Source organism: Cyprinus carpio, chromosome A23 (assembly GCF_018340385.1).
Source record: "Cyprinus carpio isolate SPL01 chromosome A23, ASM1834038v1, whole genome shotgun sequence".
In the NCBI taxonomy this organism is placed as follows: Eukaryota; Metazoa; Chordata; class Actinopteri; order Cypriniformes; family Cyprinidae; genus Cyprinus; species Cyprinus carpio.
This window is the reverse complement of record NC_056594.1, coordinates 23,515,048-23,536,422: the sequence shown is the minus strand read 5'-3', so window position 1 is coordinate 23,536,422 and position 21,375 is coordinate 23,515,048. Positions and strand designations below refer to the sequence as shown.

At 35.1% G+C, this 21,375-nt stretch overlaps 2 protein-coding genes across 2 annotated transcripts; both read left to right on the top strand.

The window, feature by feature from the left end:
• The first annotated feature begins 658 nt into the window (after positions 1–658).
• Positions 659–7,877, top strand: LOC122135148 (keratin-associated protein 4-8-like). Its single transcript, XM_042713743.1, has 2 exons — positions 659–1,037; positions 7,447–7,877. Exons 1-2 carry the CDS (start codon positions 659–661, stop codon positions 7,875–7,877), a joined length of 810 nt encoding a protein of 269 aa, XP_042569677.1.
• A 3,969-nt stretch (positions 7,878–11,846) lies between these two features.
• Positions 11,847–21,317, top strand: LOC109048879 (protein-glutamine gamma-glutamyltransferase K-like). Its single transcript, XM_042713671.1, has 14 exons — positions 11,847–12,036; positions 12,769–12,791; positions 13,299–13,490; positions 13,620–13,871; positions 14,008–14,126; positions 15,062–15,169; positions 15,245–15,422; positions 15,983–16,121; positions 17,832–18,024; positions 18,124–18,277; positions 19,231–19,515; positions 20,452–20,612; positions 20,718–20,854; positions 20,989–21,317. Coding segments are annotated over exons 1-14 (2,088 nt in total). The 5' UTR covers positions 11,847–12,034; the 3' UTR covers positions 21,134–21,317.
• Positions 21,318–21,375: the final 58 nt, after the last annotated feature.

The following is a 21,375-nucleotide window of genomic DNA, read 5'->3' as shown; positions in this document are numbered from 1 at the left end:
ACAGTCACACCTTTTCATACAGACACACGAAGCATGTCTATTCTTATCTTTATTCCACACAGTTACTGCTTTCCAGCAATGTTGCGTCTCTCTTGTTTTTGTTTATGACATAAAGGGGTTTTATAAGAGCTGCTGAGTTTGTCATTGTGAGTGATGATGACATATGCTTTATATCATAATTGTCAGATTAGTCATGAAAAAGAGAAGAACGTTGTTAATTTGACTGAATAATTCTCCTAGGTGACAAATGAGGTGTATGAGATGTAATGATATAGAATGTGAAATCTGAAATTACATACAGCAAGTGTACAAAATATGTAACACTGTAAACTGCACTGGTGTATTTAAGTTTAAATGAGTGAGACTCACTCTAAAACACTGAACCTGCCCTCTCATGAAAAATAAAATTCTTGAGCTCTGAGCTGTGGACGGGGTGGAGATGAAGATGTGAATATATACCGGGCTGCTGAGGAGAAAAACATCAGAGAGAGAGAAGATACAGAGACGCAAATCATTATTCAAACTCCATCAGGAAAAAGGACAACATGTAAGTATTCAACTCCACTCAACATAATCATTTCATTCAAAAAAAAGTTTTGTTTTTTTCTTGCCATTCATCGTCTCACAATCTCTGTTTTCTATTGTTTCAGCTCACACTATGCCTTGTAATAAGTCCTCCATCAACAACTGCTGTAAAGTCGGCCGTTTCCCATCTTTAAGAGTGAAGTCGGACGACTGCAGCAAAGTGAAGTGTTCTGTACCTGTTCTCAAGAACCCTTGCAGCTGTGTGACATGCTGTGGACGTGAGGCTGTTGTCGTCCAGGATGACTGTAAATACAGCGGAGCGTGTGGAAAGCAGGTGTACGGCTGCATCAAGCCGGTTTGTCAGCACAACCCTTGCAGCAACCTGACTTCATGCCATGATCATGTGGTCAAGACCGTCATCCAGGATGACTGTGAATCCTGGAGACGTTGTGGAAATGAAGAGTTTGTCTCATTCCCTGTCAATAAGTGGAAGTGTGCATGCTGCACACCGGGTTGTGATCAAATGCCATTGCAACTGACTGACAGAAAGCTGTGATTGTGTTGGACTGTGAGGTTTCAGACCTCAGGTTCTTCTGTCAAGAATTGAAATCTATCTTTTAATGAAGCTGGAAAAATAAGGCTAAAAGTATAAAGAAATCTCTAATGGAAAATAAAAGCATTAAAAAGAAAACATGAGTGAATGGTTTATTTCTGTATAGTTAAAGGGGTCATATGATGCAGATTAAATTTTTCCTTTCTCTTTGGAGTGTTACAAGCTCTTGCTGCATAAAGAAGATCTGTAAAGTTGCAAAGACTAAAGTCTCAAATCCAAAGAGATATTCTTTATAAAAGTTAAGAGTTAACCACACCCTCCTAAAATGGCTCGTTCTAACACACCCCCACATGTCTAAGTCACTGTGTGGGAAGATTTGCATAATGTCGCCCAAATGTTCACAAAGAAAGGAGGCGTAATTTTTATTCTCGCTCTTGCCGCCGCCGCCATGTTGTGGAGACTCTGTGTTTCGTTGTGAAAGCGAAACTATTTTGTTTGACTTTCCAAAAGAGGACACAACTAGAAATCAGTGGTTAAGTTGTATTTACAACACTGTTCCAGAACAGTTCAACCCAAATATTCAGATGTGTGCTGCGCATTTTGCGCAGGTTTCCTGTGAGAGTAGTCTACAATGCGGGTGTCTGTTTCTATAAAGTGGGGCAATTCTAACTTTGCAAGGACAGTCTGGCACTTCTGACACAGCCTCTAAGTACGTTTTCATATGTAACTTTAAAGGATTTGCCACTGATGATTCAAAGTTTTGAGCAGTTTAGAGTAACTGTTAGAGCTTGTTCTTTGTCCTTTCTCCGGTCACAAATGCAGACATGGTTTTATGTTTATGCCATGCGATACGCAACACAATGTGTAAAACACAGTATTATAATCATTATATTACAGTCATTATAATCAGTAAATATGTCCCCACTGGATGCAGCAAATGCCTTGTTTGTAATGGATTTTATTGGTTTTGTCTCATTGCGCGGTGTCCTGACATTTTATCCTACCCGTCAGGCACACACGGCATCACAGTGGTTAGGGGCACAACATTTCTGTCACATGCTTGAGGCATTCAGCCAATCACAACACACCTCGCTTTTCAGAATGATGAGCTTTGTAAAAATCTATGCGTTTCAGAAGGCGGGGCATATAGGAGAATCAATAATGTACATTATGTGGAAAGTAATGTGTTTTTTTAACCTTAAACCACATAAACACATTGCATTACACCAAATACACAAAATGATATTATTTTTAGCAATATCATATGACACCTTTAAAACTTATTTTTTACCCCCATAATAAACGGACCTGTACTTGCAGTAAACAAATCTGACCGGAAAGAGCACATTACACTTAAGTTTTACTGATGCATTTTGTTTTGTCAATCTAAATGGAAAAGGAATAGTGTTTTGCTTAAAATTAATTATAAATAAGGAGATAAAAAGGTATCCTTAACAACACTCTTAAAAACAAAGTTGCTTCACGATGCCATAGAAGAACCTTTTTTGTCTAAATGGTTCCATAAAGAACCTTTAACATCTGAGGAACCTTTCTATTTCACAAAAGGTTCTTTGTGGTGAAATAAGATTCTTAAGATTATTAAAAGGTAAGAAAGAGATGGTTCTTTGTGGAACCAAAAATTGTTCTTCTATGTCATCGCTGTGAATAACCTTTTGAAGCGCCTTTATTTTTAAGAGTGAAACCTGGCAAAAATGACCCTATAATAAATGCCGAACAGGCTCTTGTATCACTCTGGCAGAGTTTATTTTGCGATAAGAAGCCTTGCTATAAGTAGGGAGAGGATGATTATCAAATAAAGACACACCATTTTGGACTATATGCTTAAATGCAACATTTTTCATTATTTATGTGTGTGTGTGTGTGTGTGTGTGTGTGTGTGTGTGTGTGTGTGTGTGTGTGTGTGTGTGTGTGTGTGTGTTTCACTACATGCAGTATACTTCCATTAGTCCTTCCAGTTGTGTAATTTTATAGTTTCAGTTCTACTATTTTTATATAATGTGTGTACAAACTTTAGGTAAACTGTAACATACTAATAAACATGTCTACTATTTAAATATTAAAGTAAAAATCATACTTTAAACAGATGACATTCACTGACTGCCTGCCAGAGATCGATAAAACAAACATTCTGAGCTGACGCACACCATTGCCATTGACTTAGGCCTATGCAGATAGATAGATAGATAGATAGATAGATAGATCGATAGATAGATAGATAGATAGATAGATAGATAGAAAGATAGATAGTAAAAAGTGACTAATAATTGAAAAAATAAATGTATAACTAATAAATGTAAGTATTAATAAAATACATTAACTTTTGTCGTCAGATTTATGCATATATTCATTGTCAGTAAATATATGAGTGTCATTCGACAGCCTCACAACTTCATGAAGACAAATGTTTCTGCCAACACCAGGCTGTTGGCTGTAGTTTGGCAACTCAAAGTTTCATCTCCCTCCACAGATTTTCTATAGGATTGAGGTCTGGAGACTGGCTAGGCCACTCCATGACTTTTTTGTGCTGCTTCTTGAACCACTCCTTTGTTGCCTTGGTGGTATGTTTCGGGTCATTGTCTTGCTGGAAGACCCATCCATGACCCATCTTCAGTGTTCTGGCTGAGGGAAGGATGTTCTCGTCCAGGATTTTACATTATATGGCCCCGTATATTTGCCCCTCAATGCGGTGAAGTACCCTTAGCAGAAAAACAGCCCCAAAGCATGTTTCCCCCTCCGTGCTTGACTGTAGGGATGCTGTTCTTGGGGTCATAGTCAGCATTTCTCTCCCTCCAAACACAGAGAGTCGAGTTAATACCAAAGAGCTCAATTTTGGTCTCATCTGACCACAGCATACAAACTTTAAACGGGCCTGCACATGTTCCTTCTTGAGCAGGGGGACCTTGCAGGTGCTGCAGGATTTCAGTCCATTGTGGCGTAGTGTGTTACCAATGTATTGCTTGGTGACTGTGACCTTAAGATCATTAACAAGCTCCTCCCATGTAGTTCGGGGCTGATCCCTCACCTTTCTCATGATCATCCTTACCCCATGAGGCAAGATCTTGCACAGATCTCCAGAAGGAGGCAGAGTGAAGGTTATTTTGTATTTCTTCCATTTCCGAATAATTACACCAATAGTTGTCTCCTCCTCACCAAGCTTCTTGCTGATGGTCTTGTAGCCCATTCCAGCCTCAGATCTACAATCCTGTCTCTGACATCCTTTGACAGCTCTTTGGTCTTGTCCATGGTGGTGGGAGAGGTTGGAATGGAAGATACAGATTGTGTGGACAGGTGTCTTATACACCTAACAAGCTGTCATGAGGAGTAACTTCTTAAAGTGACAGGACTAATCTGTGTTCCACATGGGCACATAACCAATCTGTGGGAGCCAGAATTCTTGCTGCTTGGTAGGGGATCAAATCCTTATTTCACTCACTGAAATACAAATAAATTTTTAACATAAAAATTACATACCCTTAATTTTTTTTTTGGTTGATATTCTGTCTCTATCCGTTAAAATAAACCTACCATAAAAATTACAGACCCTTCATTTCCTTGTAGGTGGGAAAACATACAAAATCAGCAGGGGATCAAATAAATATTTCCCCCACTGTAAACACAGTGTTTTCGGGGTGGTATTAAGTGTTTCTCTAATGTGGTTGTTAGAGGTTGTTTTAAAATATTAAACTAATTAAACTCATTCATATCTAAAAAGACTGCATACAAATTCATTTACATTTTGTTTTATAGATTATTTCAGTCCTGGGTTTATTTTTTATTTATTTTAAAATCATACAATTTAAAATGTGAAAATCTTGATCAGTACCGCATTCTGTACTGGATGTCTATATTTGTTTGTTTGCATGTTTAGTAGTACAGAAATAATCCACTCATGTATGCATACTTTCAAAAGTTTTTATTTTTCACTTGTTATTTCTTTGTACTTTTGGCCTCATTTTTCCAGCTTCATTAAATGATCAAACTCAACAATAACAGAAGAACCTGAGGACTGAAACCTTACAGTCCAACACAATCACAGCTTTCTGTCAGTCAGTTGCAATGGCATTTGATCACAACCTGGTGTGCAGCATGCACACTTCCACTTATTGACAGGGAATGAGACAAACTCTTCATTTCTACAACGTCTCCAGGATTCACAGTCATCCTGGATGACGGTCTTGACCGCATGATCATGGCATGATGTCAGGTTGCTGCAAGGGTTGTGCTGACAAACCGGCTTGATGCAGCCGTACACCTGCTTGCACACGCTCCGCTGTATTTACAGTCATCCTGGACAACAACAGCCTCACGACCACAGCATGTCACACAGCTGCAAGGGTTCTTGAGAACAGGTACAGAGCACTTCACTTTGCTGCAGTTGTCCGACTTCACTCTTAAAGATGGGAAACGGCCGACTTTGCAGCAGCTGTTGATGGAGGACTTATTACAAGGCATAGTGTGAGCTGAAACAATAGAAAACAGAGATTGTGAGAGGATGAATGGCAAGAAATAATCAGTTTATTAAAAAGCAATGATTATATATTTTTTTTAAAAAAGTAATAAAAGCAAACATAATTTAGTTGAGTTAAATACATACTTTTTCCTTTTCAGTCTTGAATTATTGTACTATAAGCAAGTCTTGCTAGTAGCAGCTCTTCTCTCACTCTGATGTTTCTCTCCTCAGGAGCCCGGTATATATTCACATATTCACATCTCCACCCCGTCCACAGCTCAGAGCTGAGGAATTGTATTTTTCATGAGAGGGCAGATTCAGTGATTAGAATGTCTCACTTATTTAAACCTAAATGCAGCAGTGCAATCTTTATAGTGTTACATAAGATTGTTTCACTTGTTGCATTAAGCATTACATTTTACAGCCTGTAGCATAAGTGGAAAAGTGTGTCATTTTAGTGATAATGGGAAAAGAGGTTTAACGAGTAATAATAATACACCTCATTTGTCATCTAGGAGAATTAATCAGACAGATTAGAATTTGCCTCCCAATTTAATCTGACAAGCATGATATAAAGCAGATGTTTTATAAAACCCCTTTATGACAATAACAAAAACAAGCAGCAGCTGTGCGGAATAAAGATTAAAATAGACAAGCTTGATGTCTGTGTGTGGAAAAGTGTGACTATGAGGACGTGTGTATGAATTGTGTGGATCCAACATAACAGAATGACTACACTGAAAAAACAATGGTGTAGAAACTATTTTCACTTAAAAAATAATTATAAAGAAACAATTAAGTAATACATTGAAATAAACACTGAATTTTGAAATATGCTGTAAATATATGGAAGCAACTGTGACTTTTTATCTCAGAATTTGGAATTTGTATTAAAAAAAGTCAGAATTTTAAGATAAAAATTTGTACTGTAATTACATATAAAAACTGAATTGTGGGATATAAACTATTCCTCACAATTTAGAGTTTATTTATTTTTATTTTTTTGCTGCTGCTGCTACATAATAATAATAATAATAATAATAATAATAATAATAATAATAAATCTAATTGTGACTTTTATCCTCACAATTGCAGATTTATATCTCACAATTCAGATTTTTCTTCAATAGATGCCCATTTATGTTACAGAATAAAAAAATAAAATAAAATAAAAAAGGCAATTCTGAGTTGATATCTCACAATTCAGACTTTTTTCTTGCAATTCCAGGAAAAAAGTCAGAATTGGAAGCAGAAACTCAGACTTGTGAGAAAAAAGAAATAATACTTTCTTGTAAATAATTTTTTTTTAACAGCTTACAGTCTGAAGACTGATATTATTCAGAAATGAGTTTTAGTTTTTTTTTTTTTTCACATACTAGAAAAAAATGTAAGTATTAATTTTTTTTTTCATCTGAGTGATTAAATAAACATGCTTTGGCACTGCATTAACCATTGCATAATATTAAGATTCAATATGTGCTGTTCATTAATCTGCTTTTAATTACTTCTGATTAAACGTCCTTTCCCACTGTAATCAAAAGTGACACTTTCCTCTCTGTAATGCTGTACTGAAAATTAAATCAGTGAGACTCATGATAAAGTCTCCCTCCCATGAACTGAAGAATTGCTCACATTCTTGAGCTCTGAGCTGTGGACGGGGTGGAGATGAAGATGTGAATATATACCGGGCTGCAGAGGAGAGAAACATCAGAGCGAGAAAAGAGCAGCTACTAGCAAGACTTGCTTAGAGTACAATAAATCAAGACTGAAAAGGACTGAACACATGTATGTATTTGTCATTTATTACTTTTTTAAAGATAATCACTGATCTTAGTAAGCCAGTCACATTTTTTCTTGCCATTCATCCTCTCACAATCTCTCTTTTCTATTGTTTCAGCTCACACTATGCCTTGTAATAAGTCCTCCATCAACAACTGCTGTAAAGTCGGCCGTTTCCCATCTTTAAGAGTGAAGTCAGACGACTGCAGCAAAGTGAAGTGCTCTGTACCTGTTCTCAAGAACCCTTGCAGCTGTGTGACATGCTGTGGACGTGAGGCTGTTGTTGTCCAGGATGACTGTAAATACAGCGGAGCGTGTGGAAAGCAGGTGTACGGCTGCTTCAAGCCGGTTTGTCAGCACAACCCTTGCAGCAACCTGACATCATGCCATGATCATGCATTCAAGACCGTGATCCAGGATGACTGTGAATCCTGGAGACGTTGTGGAAATGAAGAGTTTGTCTCATACCCTGTCAATAAGTGGAAGTGTGCATGCTGCACATCGGGTTGTGATCAAATGCCATTGCAACTGACTGACAGAAAGCTGTGATTGTGTTGGACTGTGAGGTTTCAGTCCTCAGGTTCTTCTGTTATTGTTGAGTTTGATCATTTAATGAAGCTGGAAAAATGAGGCCAAAAGTACAAAGAAAAATAAACTCTTTTGAAAATATGCACATATGAGTGGCTTATTTCTGTGTTATTAAACATGCAAACATACAAATATAGACATCCAGCACAGAATGCGATACTGATCAAGATTTTCACATTTTAAATCATAAGATTTAAAAATAAATTATATATAAACCCAGGACTGAAATGTCTGACAATTATCATTGTGAGTTTTCTTTATTATGAACTCTTCATATACACATCTGCCAGTGTTTGTGTTCAAATTATTTGTCACTCAACTTTTTTCTGCGGCATCACAATTTGCAGACTTGTCCCTGGTTGTCTTTCTTTTTCAGCCTCTTTGTGGCAGTGTAGTGGGCAAAGAGATGACATTCAAAATCAAATTCCAGAACCCACTTCCCTGTGTACTGAAGAATGTTGTTTTCCGGTTTGAGGGACTGGGATTGCAGTATGTCAGAACAATTAACTATGGGTAAGACACAAGAGTATTATATTAATTAACAATGCTTGAAATAAATTACATTTGACTGATGAGTAAAATTAATACAAATGTGCATAATAATTTCGTCTCTCTGTCACTTCAGTGATATTCCAAGTCTGGCCGCAGTGAACTTGACGGAGACCTTTGTTCCTAAATATCATGGGCAACATAAACTTCTAGCATCTCTCGATTGTCCTCAGCTCACTCAGGTGCATGGATTCGCCAACATTGTTAGTCATGAAAATATTTAGACTTGATACTTGATACTTGCTAGGTGCATGTAACCGTGGAACCATGAAACTTATGGTTAGAAGCTGTTTATGTTCGAAATGACATCTCATACAGTATGTTTAAGTATTTTGAAAGACCTACAGTTTATTTATGGTCTAAGTATATTAAGTCTTAAAGGAATTTTGACTTGCTGTGTTATTTGTAGCTTTGCATTTAATAAATATTTGTTTGTCAACTAATTCATAATCAGTGTAATACTTTTCCGTTATGATGTGTAATTATAAGTATTATTTTCTTCCCTCAAATAATGGCAAGTTTTTTAATAATGTTTGAAAATTCAGTACTTCTATAATGCTTGAGTATAATATGGTGTTCTTTAATATACATACGTAGATAATAAACACTAAAGCAACATTAGCAACCTGTCAACCTGATGAAAACAAAATGTGTAAGAATAATTGTGTATTATATGAGTTATATTGAATAACCTGTATTTCATATCCAATAGTTATATACACTTAACTTAATCATTCAACAAACATGAGTCAAGGCCTCTCCTGTTTTTGTCAAATTGCTTAAACATTTAACATTTAAACATTCTTCAAAACATTTAGGATAATGGAAGTACACAAGTCAGCAAAATATATAACACTGTTCTAGTGGTTTTTGGATATTTTAATAAAAAAATCTTACATATTGTGCCTTTAATAATGTCACATGGAATTGATGTTAATGGCACCGAAGTTCTGCAGCAGAGTATTTGTATGCTCCATACACAGTAGCTAAAGATGCAAACTCAACTCCTTGTTACAAATATGGCAGAGCCATCACTTCTACAACAAAAGACTGCTTTGTAAATAATCTTCCTGACTTGTCTCAATTCATTAGCAAATTCAATAGCTCAGAAAAACTTGATGCTGTAACAGAACTATGGACTCTCTCTTTTCTCTTTTCTTTGCTCCTCAATTAAAAGGAGCTTTTACAAGGTTATTTTAATTTCTCTTGGATAAATGTGCAGTGCTGAAACTTTGGAAATAGTGATTCAACCTGCGGCAAAAAAGCTGGTGCAAGTATTCCAAATGATTTCCGGCCTATTGCAAAAACTTCTATATTATGTAAAACTATGGAGAGAGTTTTAGCTAGTTTCAAGTGTTGCCTCTAAGCAAGACCCACTTCAGTTTGCGTATAAGAGTAATAGAGGCACAGACGATGCTGTACTGACTTTTCTTAATACAAGTACCAAGCATCTTACAAGTCCTAAAGGATATGCCAGGATTTATTTGTAGATTTTAGTTCAGCATTTAATTCAATGAAGACACATCTTCTTTTAAAAAGGTTATTGGATCTTAATATTAATCAAGGACTAATCCTTTGGATTAGAAATGTTCTTTTCTTGTCATTCACAAAGAGTCTGTGTTAGAGGGGTGATGTCTGATGTGCTCACTGTGAGCAATGACTGTCCACAAGGTTGTGTTCTCTCCCCTGTGCTGTTTTCAATTTTTACTGATGAATTTACAATTAATGAGGAAAATTTGAGATTATTTAAATATGCTGATGATATAGCCTTGGTTGGCCTGTTGGATAAAACAAACTCTATGTATGATCTGGCTTACCTGAACCTGATATTAAGGCCCTTTAAACTAGTTTTTCTTGCCAATTAGAAATCAATGTTGCCAAACCTATAGAATTAATTATGTGCACAAAATGTGATGTAATATGTGAGGCAATTTCACTTGAGACTCAACAAGTTGAAATTGTGGAAAATTGTAATTATCTTGGTTCAATTTTGCATTCTCAATTGAGTTTTGCTGAAAGTTCAGAGTATATTTTTAAAAGATGCTTTCAGCGACTTTTCCTTCTCAGACAGCTTAGTGGTCTTGGTGTTAGTAAGCACATCTTGGAACTTGTGTATAAATCCATTGTCAAAAGTGTTTTAAACTTTCCTCTCTCTGCCTGGAATTGCTGACCCAAGAGCATACTTTCCAGAATTGTATCCATGGCAAATAAAATAATTGTCAGGCCTCAGGACCAATTAATACAACTTTATGTAGAAAATAAAAGAAAGAAGAACGCAAGAGTTATTCTTGCAGATACTTCTCATCCTCTATTCAGCCAGTTTGAGCCCTTGAAGTCAGGTAGATGTTATAGAGTTCCTCTAGTAAATAAAAATGTGTTTAAGAGGTCCTTCATCCCAAATGCAATTAAAATCATTAATTCAGCAAGTGTTTAATCTAGTAGTGTATAAGGCATCAACTGTATCTTTTTATTCTCTTTTATGTAATGTGTGTAACGTGTCTAGTGATTGTGATTCTATTTTACCATGTTGTTACTAATTTTAGACAGTTTTCCACTCTGTTGGACAATAAAGTTATACAATACAATACAATACAAGATGCTTAATACTTAAGTCATTTTTAAAACTAACATTGACATGACTTATCAAAATTATTTAAAAAAAGCTATCTATGTCATTATATTACTTATACGCAGAACATGTGCTGATTTAATGCCTCTAGTTAAACAAGTTATTGTGTTAGTGAAATATTTTGTTCACAGTGTTAGTCATGAGCAGTTTTACCACAGGCCTGAATCATTCACATTGCTGCACATTCCATCTTCATTACTTGTTCCTGTTCTGTCCCGACTGGTTGATTTTTTTTTTTTTTCTCTATTTCTGTCACTGATGGACTTTTGGTTATTAGGGCTCCACAAACCTCAGAAAGACAACATGCAGTATTTTCAACATACAGTCATTCAGTAATGTGGATTCTAAAAATAATTCTAACAAATTAACCTGAAACAAAAGCCTGTAAATGTTTATTTTGGTGCATGTGTGTTTGAGTATTAGCCATTTCTTTCATCATCTTAAAAAAACATAACCTGCACCTCATTAAAGAAATCCGCACTGACAGCTTTGCTTATCAGTTGAGAATTTAATGAGATGTTAATGTCTTGTTAATGAGGTAGCTGAAAAGTTCAAATGCAGTGATTATTCTAAACTGCCATTACCTCTCATTACTCCTCCTTTCGCATTATTACAACAAACGTGACCAACCTTAATTTAAGTCACGCTTTAAAGATGGCTCTCGTGCCGTACTTTAATAAGCAGTTAAAATACCTTGTGAGATTCATCCTAAACACTAAACTCTCTCTGTCATGATACAGGGGATTCTTCACACTCTTGAGCTCTGAGCTGTGGATGGGGTGGAGATAAAGATGAGAATATATATATATCATGGCTGCTCAGGAGAGAAACATCTCAGAAATACTTCCAGACTTCAGTTCAAGCCGTTTTGGTGCAGTTACTCTGTTAACAAACAGGAACATACACTCTTCAAATACATTCAGAGACAAGAACTGCAAACATGTAAGTGAATGATTGAAATCTATCTATCTATCTATCTATCTATCTATCTATCTATCTATCTATCTATCTATCTATCTATCTATCTATCTATCTATCTATCTATCTATCTATCTATCTATCCTTTATTTATTTATTGTGTGATCTGGTTTAATTTAGCATATAATTTTAATTTTCCTGAAATCCAGAGGATTTTGGAGACTTTGGTTTTTATCCTTAGATGCTGATTTAAAAAAAGAAAAATCCAGAAGCATCCTAAGTAGTCTCTTCTTCTTCTTCACAGTTTTCTGTAGTTAATTCAGTTTAAAGCACAAATGACAATTCCATTTACATTTTTTTTTAATGTGGTGCAATTTTTACATGCAATTTGTACATTTTCAAAACTTTTAGTACTAACCTCTCCACAGATCATCAAAAAAAAAAAAAAAAAAAAAACAATTCACCTTTTATAACTGAAGATCATTGATCATAATGTTGTTATTTGATGATTACACCAAATATACTCATTACATATTACAAAGTCCAGTGTGTTGAATCGATGATTATTTGGACTGAAAATAAAATATATACAGTATAACTAAAGCGAAAGCATGAGATCTGATATTGAAAGATTGATCTAGCAGTGTTACAAGTGTGATCAGCTTGGATGGCGAGTTTTGAAAATGTACAACTTTCATGTGAAAAATGCACCAAGATGAATAAAAAACAATAAATTCTCTCTCTCTCTTCTCTCAGGAATCCACATGTAGAAGTCAATGGTAAGAGCAATACATCTTTATACTACAGTGTATAATAATACATATTAAAAAAGTCTGATTGCCATTGACAAAGCTTATACAGTTTTACTCTATAAGTATTGTAAAATAATTTTATACTGTTTTTGTAAAAAATGTTTTAACTGTATGTGCATCAACCAATTGACAGTCCTTCAGTCTGTTCTGACTTGTGATGTTTTTAGATATGTTTCACAATGGTTGCACTCCATCTCATTCCATCTTTTAAAATACATTTAAATGCATTCTAAGAAGCAGGGGCACATGAACCCAAAACCATACAGGGGTGCGTTACCCAAAAGACCCCAATGGTCACAAGTTCCATCGTTACCAATAGATTTCAATGGAACTAACTACCATTAGTTAGTTAATGATGCTTTTGGGAAATGTACCCCAGATCAATTTATCAACACTTAAGGCCTAAATAAGCTTGAAACTTTGCTTTTTTCAGTTTGCCTTAATAAACTTTCCTTATCTGCCTGATTTTTTTAGATGCAGTACTGCAGGTACGTTCTATCGATCTGATCAGGGCCAGGAAAGGACAGAATCATCAGGAGCATCACACAGATGGTTTCTTTAGCAATCATCTTATCGTCCGTAGAGGACAGTGTTTCCAGATGTCTGTTGAGCTGTCCCGACCCTTTGTTCCAAATAGAGACCAACTTTACCTGGAGCTGAGACTTGGTCAGTCATGGCTTTACTGTCCTTATTGTTGCAGTCTTGTTATCCACCATGATACTGTTTACACCTGCCACACCAGTCACCTCAGATTATCTGATGAAAAGTGTATGCTTTTGTTTGTGTGTTTTGCAGGAAATGTTGTACCGCTACTCAAGGGCAGTTTTGTGGTTGTTCCATTAGTGTCAGAATTCAGTAAAAAAGCCTGGGAGGCAAAAATTGTTGAACAGGCAAAAACCACAATCAGACTGGAGGTTTATTCCCTTCCAACTGCTTGTATTGGACGGTACAAACTCAGTGTAGTAACAAACTGCCCAGCGGGAAAGGCCACTTCACCAGACACACCTGAAAATGACATTTACATGCTGTTCAACCCTTGGTGCAGAGGTATTATTTGAAGAGAGAAAAATAAGAGGATACTGTGTGTGTCTATCACTACCTCAAACTAAGAAAATTCAACTGAATCATGAAAAAGTGTACTTAGTTAAAATTTCAACTTTCTCTCTTTTTCTGCTCTGATCAGATGACTCTGTGTACATGAACGATGAGGCTGAAAGAGCGGAGTATGTACTGAATGATACGGGCAAACTCTACTATGGAACTGAGAAACAGATTGGTACCCGAACCTGGAATTTTGCGCAGGTAAAACTGCAAAATTTCACTTTTCAAACACAGAAGTGTGTTTAAATGTATTCACTAGTTGCTAAAATATATCAGTAAAATTTATGTTTCCTGATATTATTAGGTTATTTTCCATGAATGTTCATTTTCAATGTTCTTTTTTAAATATTTTTTTATTCTTTTTATAACCATTAACTAACATCCCTAGATCTGGGAGTTTTTGGTGTGACAACTTTAGAACTTAATATTTAACTTACAGAATATTTTAATAATTTTTGTCTAGTTTTTTTTTTTTTTTTGTCACATACTTCATACACCGTAACAGATCCATAAAAATAGGGCACAATGTATTGTAATAATATGATTTTAGGGTTAACAGAAATGTCTGTAAAATTACTGGAAAAAATCCTGGAAGAAAATTACCAATACATTTTCTGTTTTATTTTAGTTTTAGTTTTTTTTTTTTTAAATACAGTGCATGAGACTTATTTTTAGAACATTTATTTTATCCTTCCTGTAGCTCAAACAATAGAGCATTGAATTAACAATGCCAAGGTCATGTGTATGATCCCCAGAGAATGCATGAATTTCAAAAATGTATACATTAGATTCAATTCAGTGTAAGTTGCATTGAATAAACGTGTCTGCAAAATGTGTTAATGTTAACTATTAATCTAACAGTGGATCAATACAAGACATGACTTTTCAACTGATTATTGATTATTGTAACGTTGAAACATGATTGCAGAAAGGCTCTCAGACTTTAGAGGTAAAAGCAACATTGTCCAAAACCATCACACACAACCTAAACATTCTGAGACCCAAAAATTAATATTCATAGACCATTCTGGGAACCTAAACTTGTTAATTGGGATATATTACAAGCCTTATTTTCAAAACTACATTTCAAACTTTAATTTTCTGTATGTGCTTGTTTTCTGATCTGTGGTTCTTAGTTTGATGAAGGAGTCTTGGCTGCGTGTTTCTTTGTGTTGGAGAAGAGTGGCAGTCCTTGCTCAGGATGGGGAGACCCCATTAATGTAGTTAGGGTGGTATCTGCCATGGTAAGTCTGAAAATCAATCATGATCAATGAGTTTTGATGATGTGAAGCAGATGACATAATATTGTTAATGTTTAGGTTAATTCCAACGATGATCATGGTGTGCTGATGGGTAACTGGCAAAAGACCTCTGAGGGAGGACTTTCTCCAACAGTTTGGAGTGGCAGCAGTGCCATCCTGAAACAGTACCACAACAGTGGAGGAATACCTGTCAAATATGGACAGTGCTGGGTCTTTGCTGGAGTCACCAACACGAGTAAGATATTGAGCATTATTGAGAGTTATACAGTAGTGTAAAAACATTCTTTAGTTCTTATTGTGCCACTGTCAAATACAGAGAGTGACGTGTTTAAATTGAGTAAGCTAAAAAATATTAGGAATCAAAAACAATATCCATGCATTAACAGTATATCTAACAATTATTGTACCAAAATGTGAATCAAATTGAATCATGAGCATCATTTTGTAGGCTAAATAGTTATTATTTAATAGTTGTCACAGTGAATACTTACAGTCTTAGAGAGAGCTTTATACACTGCGGGTGTGGTAAATATTTACCATCACAGTGTTTAATAGTGTTATGTGTGTGTTCCCACCACATCCCTCCCTATGCTTCTTACCTACGGGCTAGCGAAACCCGTTTTAACACATTATATGGAAGTACGTCATCGTATTTACTTCCACGTTGCAAAATAATGTGTATTGACATCCAGATATAAATTGCATGCCCAATTTAATGCCAAATGGAAACAGGACCAGAGATGCTGGGAATGAAATTGGGGACATTTTGTTAACGTTTCTCTCTTTTCCTCTCAGTGTTGCGGTGTTTTGGCATTCCCACGCGTCCAGTCTCAAATTTTAGTTCTGCTCATGACACTGATGCTTCCTTGACGACAGATGTTTATTTAGACGAGAATCTTGAAGAGATTAAACACCTTACCCGTGATTCAATCTGGTAAGATTATGTCTCTCTGTTCATGTTAGTGTTATTGTAGTATTCATATTTTGAATTATTTTTATATTGTATCTGTCATTATAAATATAAAGTTGTAATAATTTTATTGTTTTTGTCATTTTATTAGTTTTTGTTTATTTATTTTCAGTTAAGTTTTAGTTATTTTATTAAATCAAGTTAAACGAAATAAAAATAGGAAATGTTGGCAACTTGAATAAAATAAGTGGGAACATCTGCTCATTAAGCTTTCTGCTTACTGCTTCCAGATCAGGGGTGTCAATCTCAATTCCTGGAGGGCCACAGCCCTGCAGAATTTAGCTCCAATCCTAATTAAACACACCTGATCCAGCTAATCACGTCCTTCAGGCTTATATAAAAACTACATGGTTTGTGTGTTGGAGAAGGGTTGGAACTAAAATCTGCAGGGCTGCGGCCCTCCAGGAACTGAGTTTGACACCCCTAATCTAGATGTATGTAACGTTGAGTTTTTCTACCTTAAAGGTGCTGTATGTAAGATTTTGACTCTACTAAAGCATAAAAATACCATAATATGTTTGCAGATATTTAAGAAACATGCTAAGTTAACATACTTGTTTATCTGAAAAACAATGCTACAGTCAGTTATTCTCCTTTGAAAATGTGTGATCCAGGCCGGAATATCAGTCTCTGTTTTGGTTTGTGAAACCCGCCCACTGCCAGTTTACCCAATTGTATTTCAGCACCTTGGGTTGCCAGATGTCATCAAGTGCGCTTGTTTCTGTTGGTGTCGTCAATCTGGCAGCCTGCATGTGCATCAAGTCTGAGGAGGAGGGGCCGGATGAAAAAACCCTCTCCAATATTTTGAATTTGAACTGCAATCCTACATACAGCACCTTTAAAGGGATAGTTCACTCAAAAATTTAAATTACCCCATGATTTACTCACAAGCCATCCTAGGTGCATATGACTTTATTTATTTTTTTCAGACAAATCCAATTGGAGTTATATTGAAAAATGTCCTGGCTCTTCCAAACTTTATAATGTCAGTGAATGGTGGTAGAGATTTTGAACCCCAAAAAGTGCATTTATCAATTATAAAGAGTGATCCACACGGCTTAACCGGGGAGTTAATAAAAGCCTTCTGAAGTGAATTGATGCGTTTGTGTAGGAAAAATATCCATATTTTAAAACTTTATAAATCGTAATCTCTAGCTTCTGCTAACTGTCATATGTGCAATCATGAGAGAGTGCTGATGCAGTGACCTGCCCTTTTTTTTTTTTTGGACTTCAAAATCTTGACCACCATTCACTGCCATTATAAAGCTTGGAAGAGCAAGGACATTTTTTAATATCACTCCCATTGGATTCATCTGGAAGAAGAAAGTCATATACACCTACTGTAGGATGGCTTGAGTGTGAGTAAGTCATGGGGTGATTTTCATTTTTGGGGGAACTATTTCTTTAAATATTTAATTTTCCTAAATGTATAGTACATTAAGTGTTTGTTTAATTCTACTTTTTTATGGTTTTAGTTAAGTTTTAGTGAGAAATGTAGTAATTATAGTGGGTAATAACCCTGATTTATGTAACATTAGCATTAATTGTCCTTTTTCTACAATACTGAAGAGCATCATGCAAGTTCAAGCCACCTCAGGAAGCATTTGTGATTTCGTGAAAGTTGTGATTTCATTATTGTTTTAGTAATTAAAGTTGCTGCTTTTCTCTGTGTAGGAACTTTCATGTGTGGAATGAGGCCTGGATGACTCGTCCAGACCTGCCATCTGGTTTCGGAGGCTGGCAGGTGGTTGATGCGACTCCTCAGGAAACCAGCCAGGGCATCTACCGCTGCGGCCCCACCTCTGTTGCTGCAGTCCGCAGTGGACAGGTTTACCTCAAATACGACACACCCTTCGTTTTCGCCGAAGTATGCTAATTCATCACAAATCCTTCACAAATAATTTCACTACATATATTTATAATATGGTAGGTGTTAGTACTAAATATTTGGCTTTTTTTGTTGTAGGTGAATAGTGATAAAGTCTACTGGCAGCGCAAAAATAACGGGACTTTCGCTGTGATTCGTGTTGACAAGAGTGCTGTAGGTCACTGCATCAGCACCAAAGCTGTCGGCACAGATCAACGTGTAGACATCACGCACCTCTACAAATATGCAGAAGGTGAAAATCCGCATGAAATAATGTTGTGTCAGTTTATATATTTTCTCTTACACATGACAGAAACATATACAGTACATGTGTTTGAAAAGCTACATTTCAAAAATACAGATTATTTTTAATCTAAATAATCAAAGGTAAACATGGAATAAAAGTGGAAATCCAAATATATAAACTACACATCGAGCTTTACTTAAATTTATATTTTAATTTTATTTTATTTTTTATTTTAGGTATGTCATCGTCAAATTTATTTCTATAGGACAAACTTATTTATTAATTTTTTTTTTTAAACCTATAAATTAAAACTTTACCTACACATTTTATTTGTTTTTATTGTTATTTTATTTTAAGTATTTCAATGTGAATTTATTCATATAGCACAGTTAAGAAAACAACCAATGTGCTGTACGTCAAAAAATAAAACATTATAAAAACTTTGGTTAACTTATTTACTTTTTAATTTATTCTATTTTTTTTATTTCACTGTCAAATTTATTCATATAGCACAATTAAAAAATCAATGTGCTGTATATCAAATATAAAACATTATAAAAACTTCACGTCATGCTTTGGTTAACTTATTTATTTTAATATTTAATTTATTTTATTTTATGTTTTACTTTATTTTATTTCAATAACTAATTTATTCTTGTAGCACAATTAGGAAAACAACTAATGTGCTGGACATCAAAATGAAAAACATAAAAAATTCATGTCACACTTTGGTTAACATTTAATTTGTTTCAATGTCAAATTTATTCTTATAGCACAATTAAAAAACAACCAAAATGCTGTACATCAAAACAGTAGTAACATTTTTTGTATTTCCCACATATCCTACAACAGCATAACATACTAACTGATTAAAATCTATAAATTTAAACACATGTACATTTGTGGTTTCTAAAACATTCTAATCATCCCTTCGCTCTGATTTCTACCTCATTGTTCAGGTACGGAGGAGGAGCGCACCGCTGTGGAAACAGCCTGTAGATACGGCTCCAAACGATCCACCTACTCTCCCGCCGGTGACAGCGATGTGACTCTTGAGGTTGCTATGGAGGATAATGAACCATGTGTTGGTCAAGATGCTGTGCTGTCCATCGTTCTGAAGAACAACAGCAGCTCACCTCGCAGTGTCTATCTCTACAGCCAGGTGTCAGCCTCGTTCCACACTGAAGTCAACAGGACCTCCATGAAGAAAGACCAGACCAGCGTTGAGCTCAAGCCTCATGAGGGTGAGAAATGATAGAACGGATAATGATCTGAAAATCAAAACTACAGCCACTCACCAGCAGAACAACACTTGAAACATTAACTTAATTGATGACTAAAACTATTAAAAATACTTTTCGGTAATTGAAATAAAGCTGAAATAAAATATACGTTTTAGATAGAAAAAGATAAAGTAATTGGAATAGGTTTAAGTTGAAAACCTAAAATTATTAAATGGCTTAAATAATAATAAATTAAAGCTATATATATATATATATATATATATATATATATATATATATATATATATATATATATATATATATATATATATATATATATATATATATATATATATATATATAAAACTAATGAATTGACAAATTCACAAAAAAAAATTACTAAAATATAAACTAAAAAAATATACTAAAATAATGCTATAATAGTGTTGTATATTGAAAATGAGATCAAATAAATTATATTTTAATTTAATTTAATAAATGAGATGACACTTTTAAACAATTATTATTATTATTATTATTATTATTATTATTATTAAAAACATAACCTCTGACCATTAGAATTGTTTCAGCTAACTAACTAAAATAAGTGTAATGTAAAATTACTAAAATACTAAAATTGAAATAAAAAATTTAAGTTAAATAGAAATATGAAATCTCTGTTAGTTGCCAGAACAACATTTCTAAGCATTGTTTAAGTATTAAAATTATTAAAACAACTGTAAATAAAATATTTTAAAAACAAAGAAATGGCAAAAACTGAAAATATAAAAATAAATAGTTCAAAATATTAATAAATACTATAATAGTATAGTAATAATACTAAAATAACACTGATACGGTGTTGTATACTTACATGGTACATACTAGTACATTCTAAATGATGACTTGTATATAGAGTCTTATTGTTCATGTGGTATGAATCTGTTGTCTCTATAGTCCAGTCTCTGGAGTGGACGCTGCAGTATGAGGACTATAAGGACCATCTGCTGGGTCTTTCAGCGCTGATGCTCACGCTCTCTGGAAGGGTCACTGAGACTAAACAAACTCTGGCCAAACAGTTCAGCTTCAGACTGCGCACACCAGACCTCATCATCACTGTGAGTTCACATGACTCGCCAATTATTGAGACTCCACCTGCTGACAATATTATCCATCGTGGCTGTATTGCATTAATGTGGCTTGTGTGTTATTTTCTCTCTCAGCCTGTATGTGATGCTGTGCTGGGCAGAGATCTGAAAGTCAAAATCAAGTTCCAGAACCCACTGCCCCGTGTGCTGAAGAACGTCATATTCCGGATTGAGGGACTGGGAATGCAGCACGTCAAATCCATTGACTATGGGTAAGACATTCCTATGCAATGAGTTGTCTTATGTTTGAGTGATGTATTGAATGTATTAAAATTATATTTTGGCTATAGTTTAAGTACAAGTTTTTTTTTTTTTTTATTTCTTTCTTTTTCTCAATTTCTTTCAGTGATATTTCCGACCAAGCCTCAGTGTGTCTGACAGAGACAGTTGTTCCCAAACGGTCTGGCCCACAGAAGCTTCTAGCAACACTTGACTGTCCTCAGCTCACTCAGGTGCACGGAGTCGCAAACATCCTGGTCAGAGATCACTGAATAGCCTTCACTTCATCTAATCATTGCAAACATCTACGTTCTTAAAACATTCAAAATTGCACTGTGGCTTCAGTATTTCAGTTTGAGGGCAGAATGTGTTTGAATTAACCTACGCAATACAAGCGTGATGCTTTTCGAGGTACTTATCCCAGTTTGCATGTGCTTGTAGATCTATGGCAATCAATAAATGGAAAAACAAAATTGTTAGTTTTCATCATTGGTGGCTCTCAGTTTTCTAAATA

Excerpts from the sequence above, each read along its gene's own strand:
- LOC122135148 (XM_042713743.1), top strand. The coding sequence starts at position 659 with ATGCCTTGTAATAAGTCCTCCATCAACAACTGCTGTAAAGTCGGCCGT. Across the intron at positions 1,038-7,446 it reads GTGTGCATGCTGCACACCGG|CTCACACTATGCCTTGTAAT; the intron begins GTTGTGATCAAA and ends CTATTGTTTCAG.
- LOC109048879 (XM_042713671.1), top strand. Across the intron at positions 15,170-15,244 it reads TTAGGGTGGTATCTGCCATG|GTTAATTCCAACGATGATCA; the intron begins GTAAGTCTGAAA and ends GTTAATGTTTAG. Across the intron at positions 18,025-18,123 it reads CACCCTTCGTTTTCGCCGAA|GTGAATAGTGATAAAGTCTA; the intron begins GTATGCTAATTC and ends TTTTTGTTGTAG.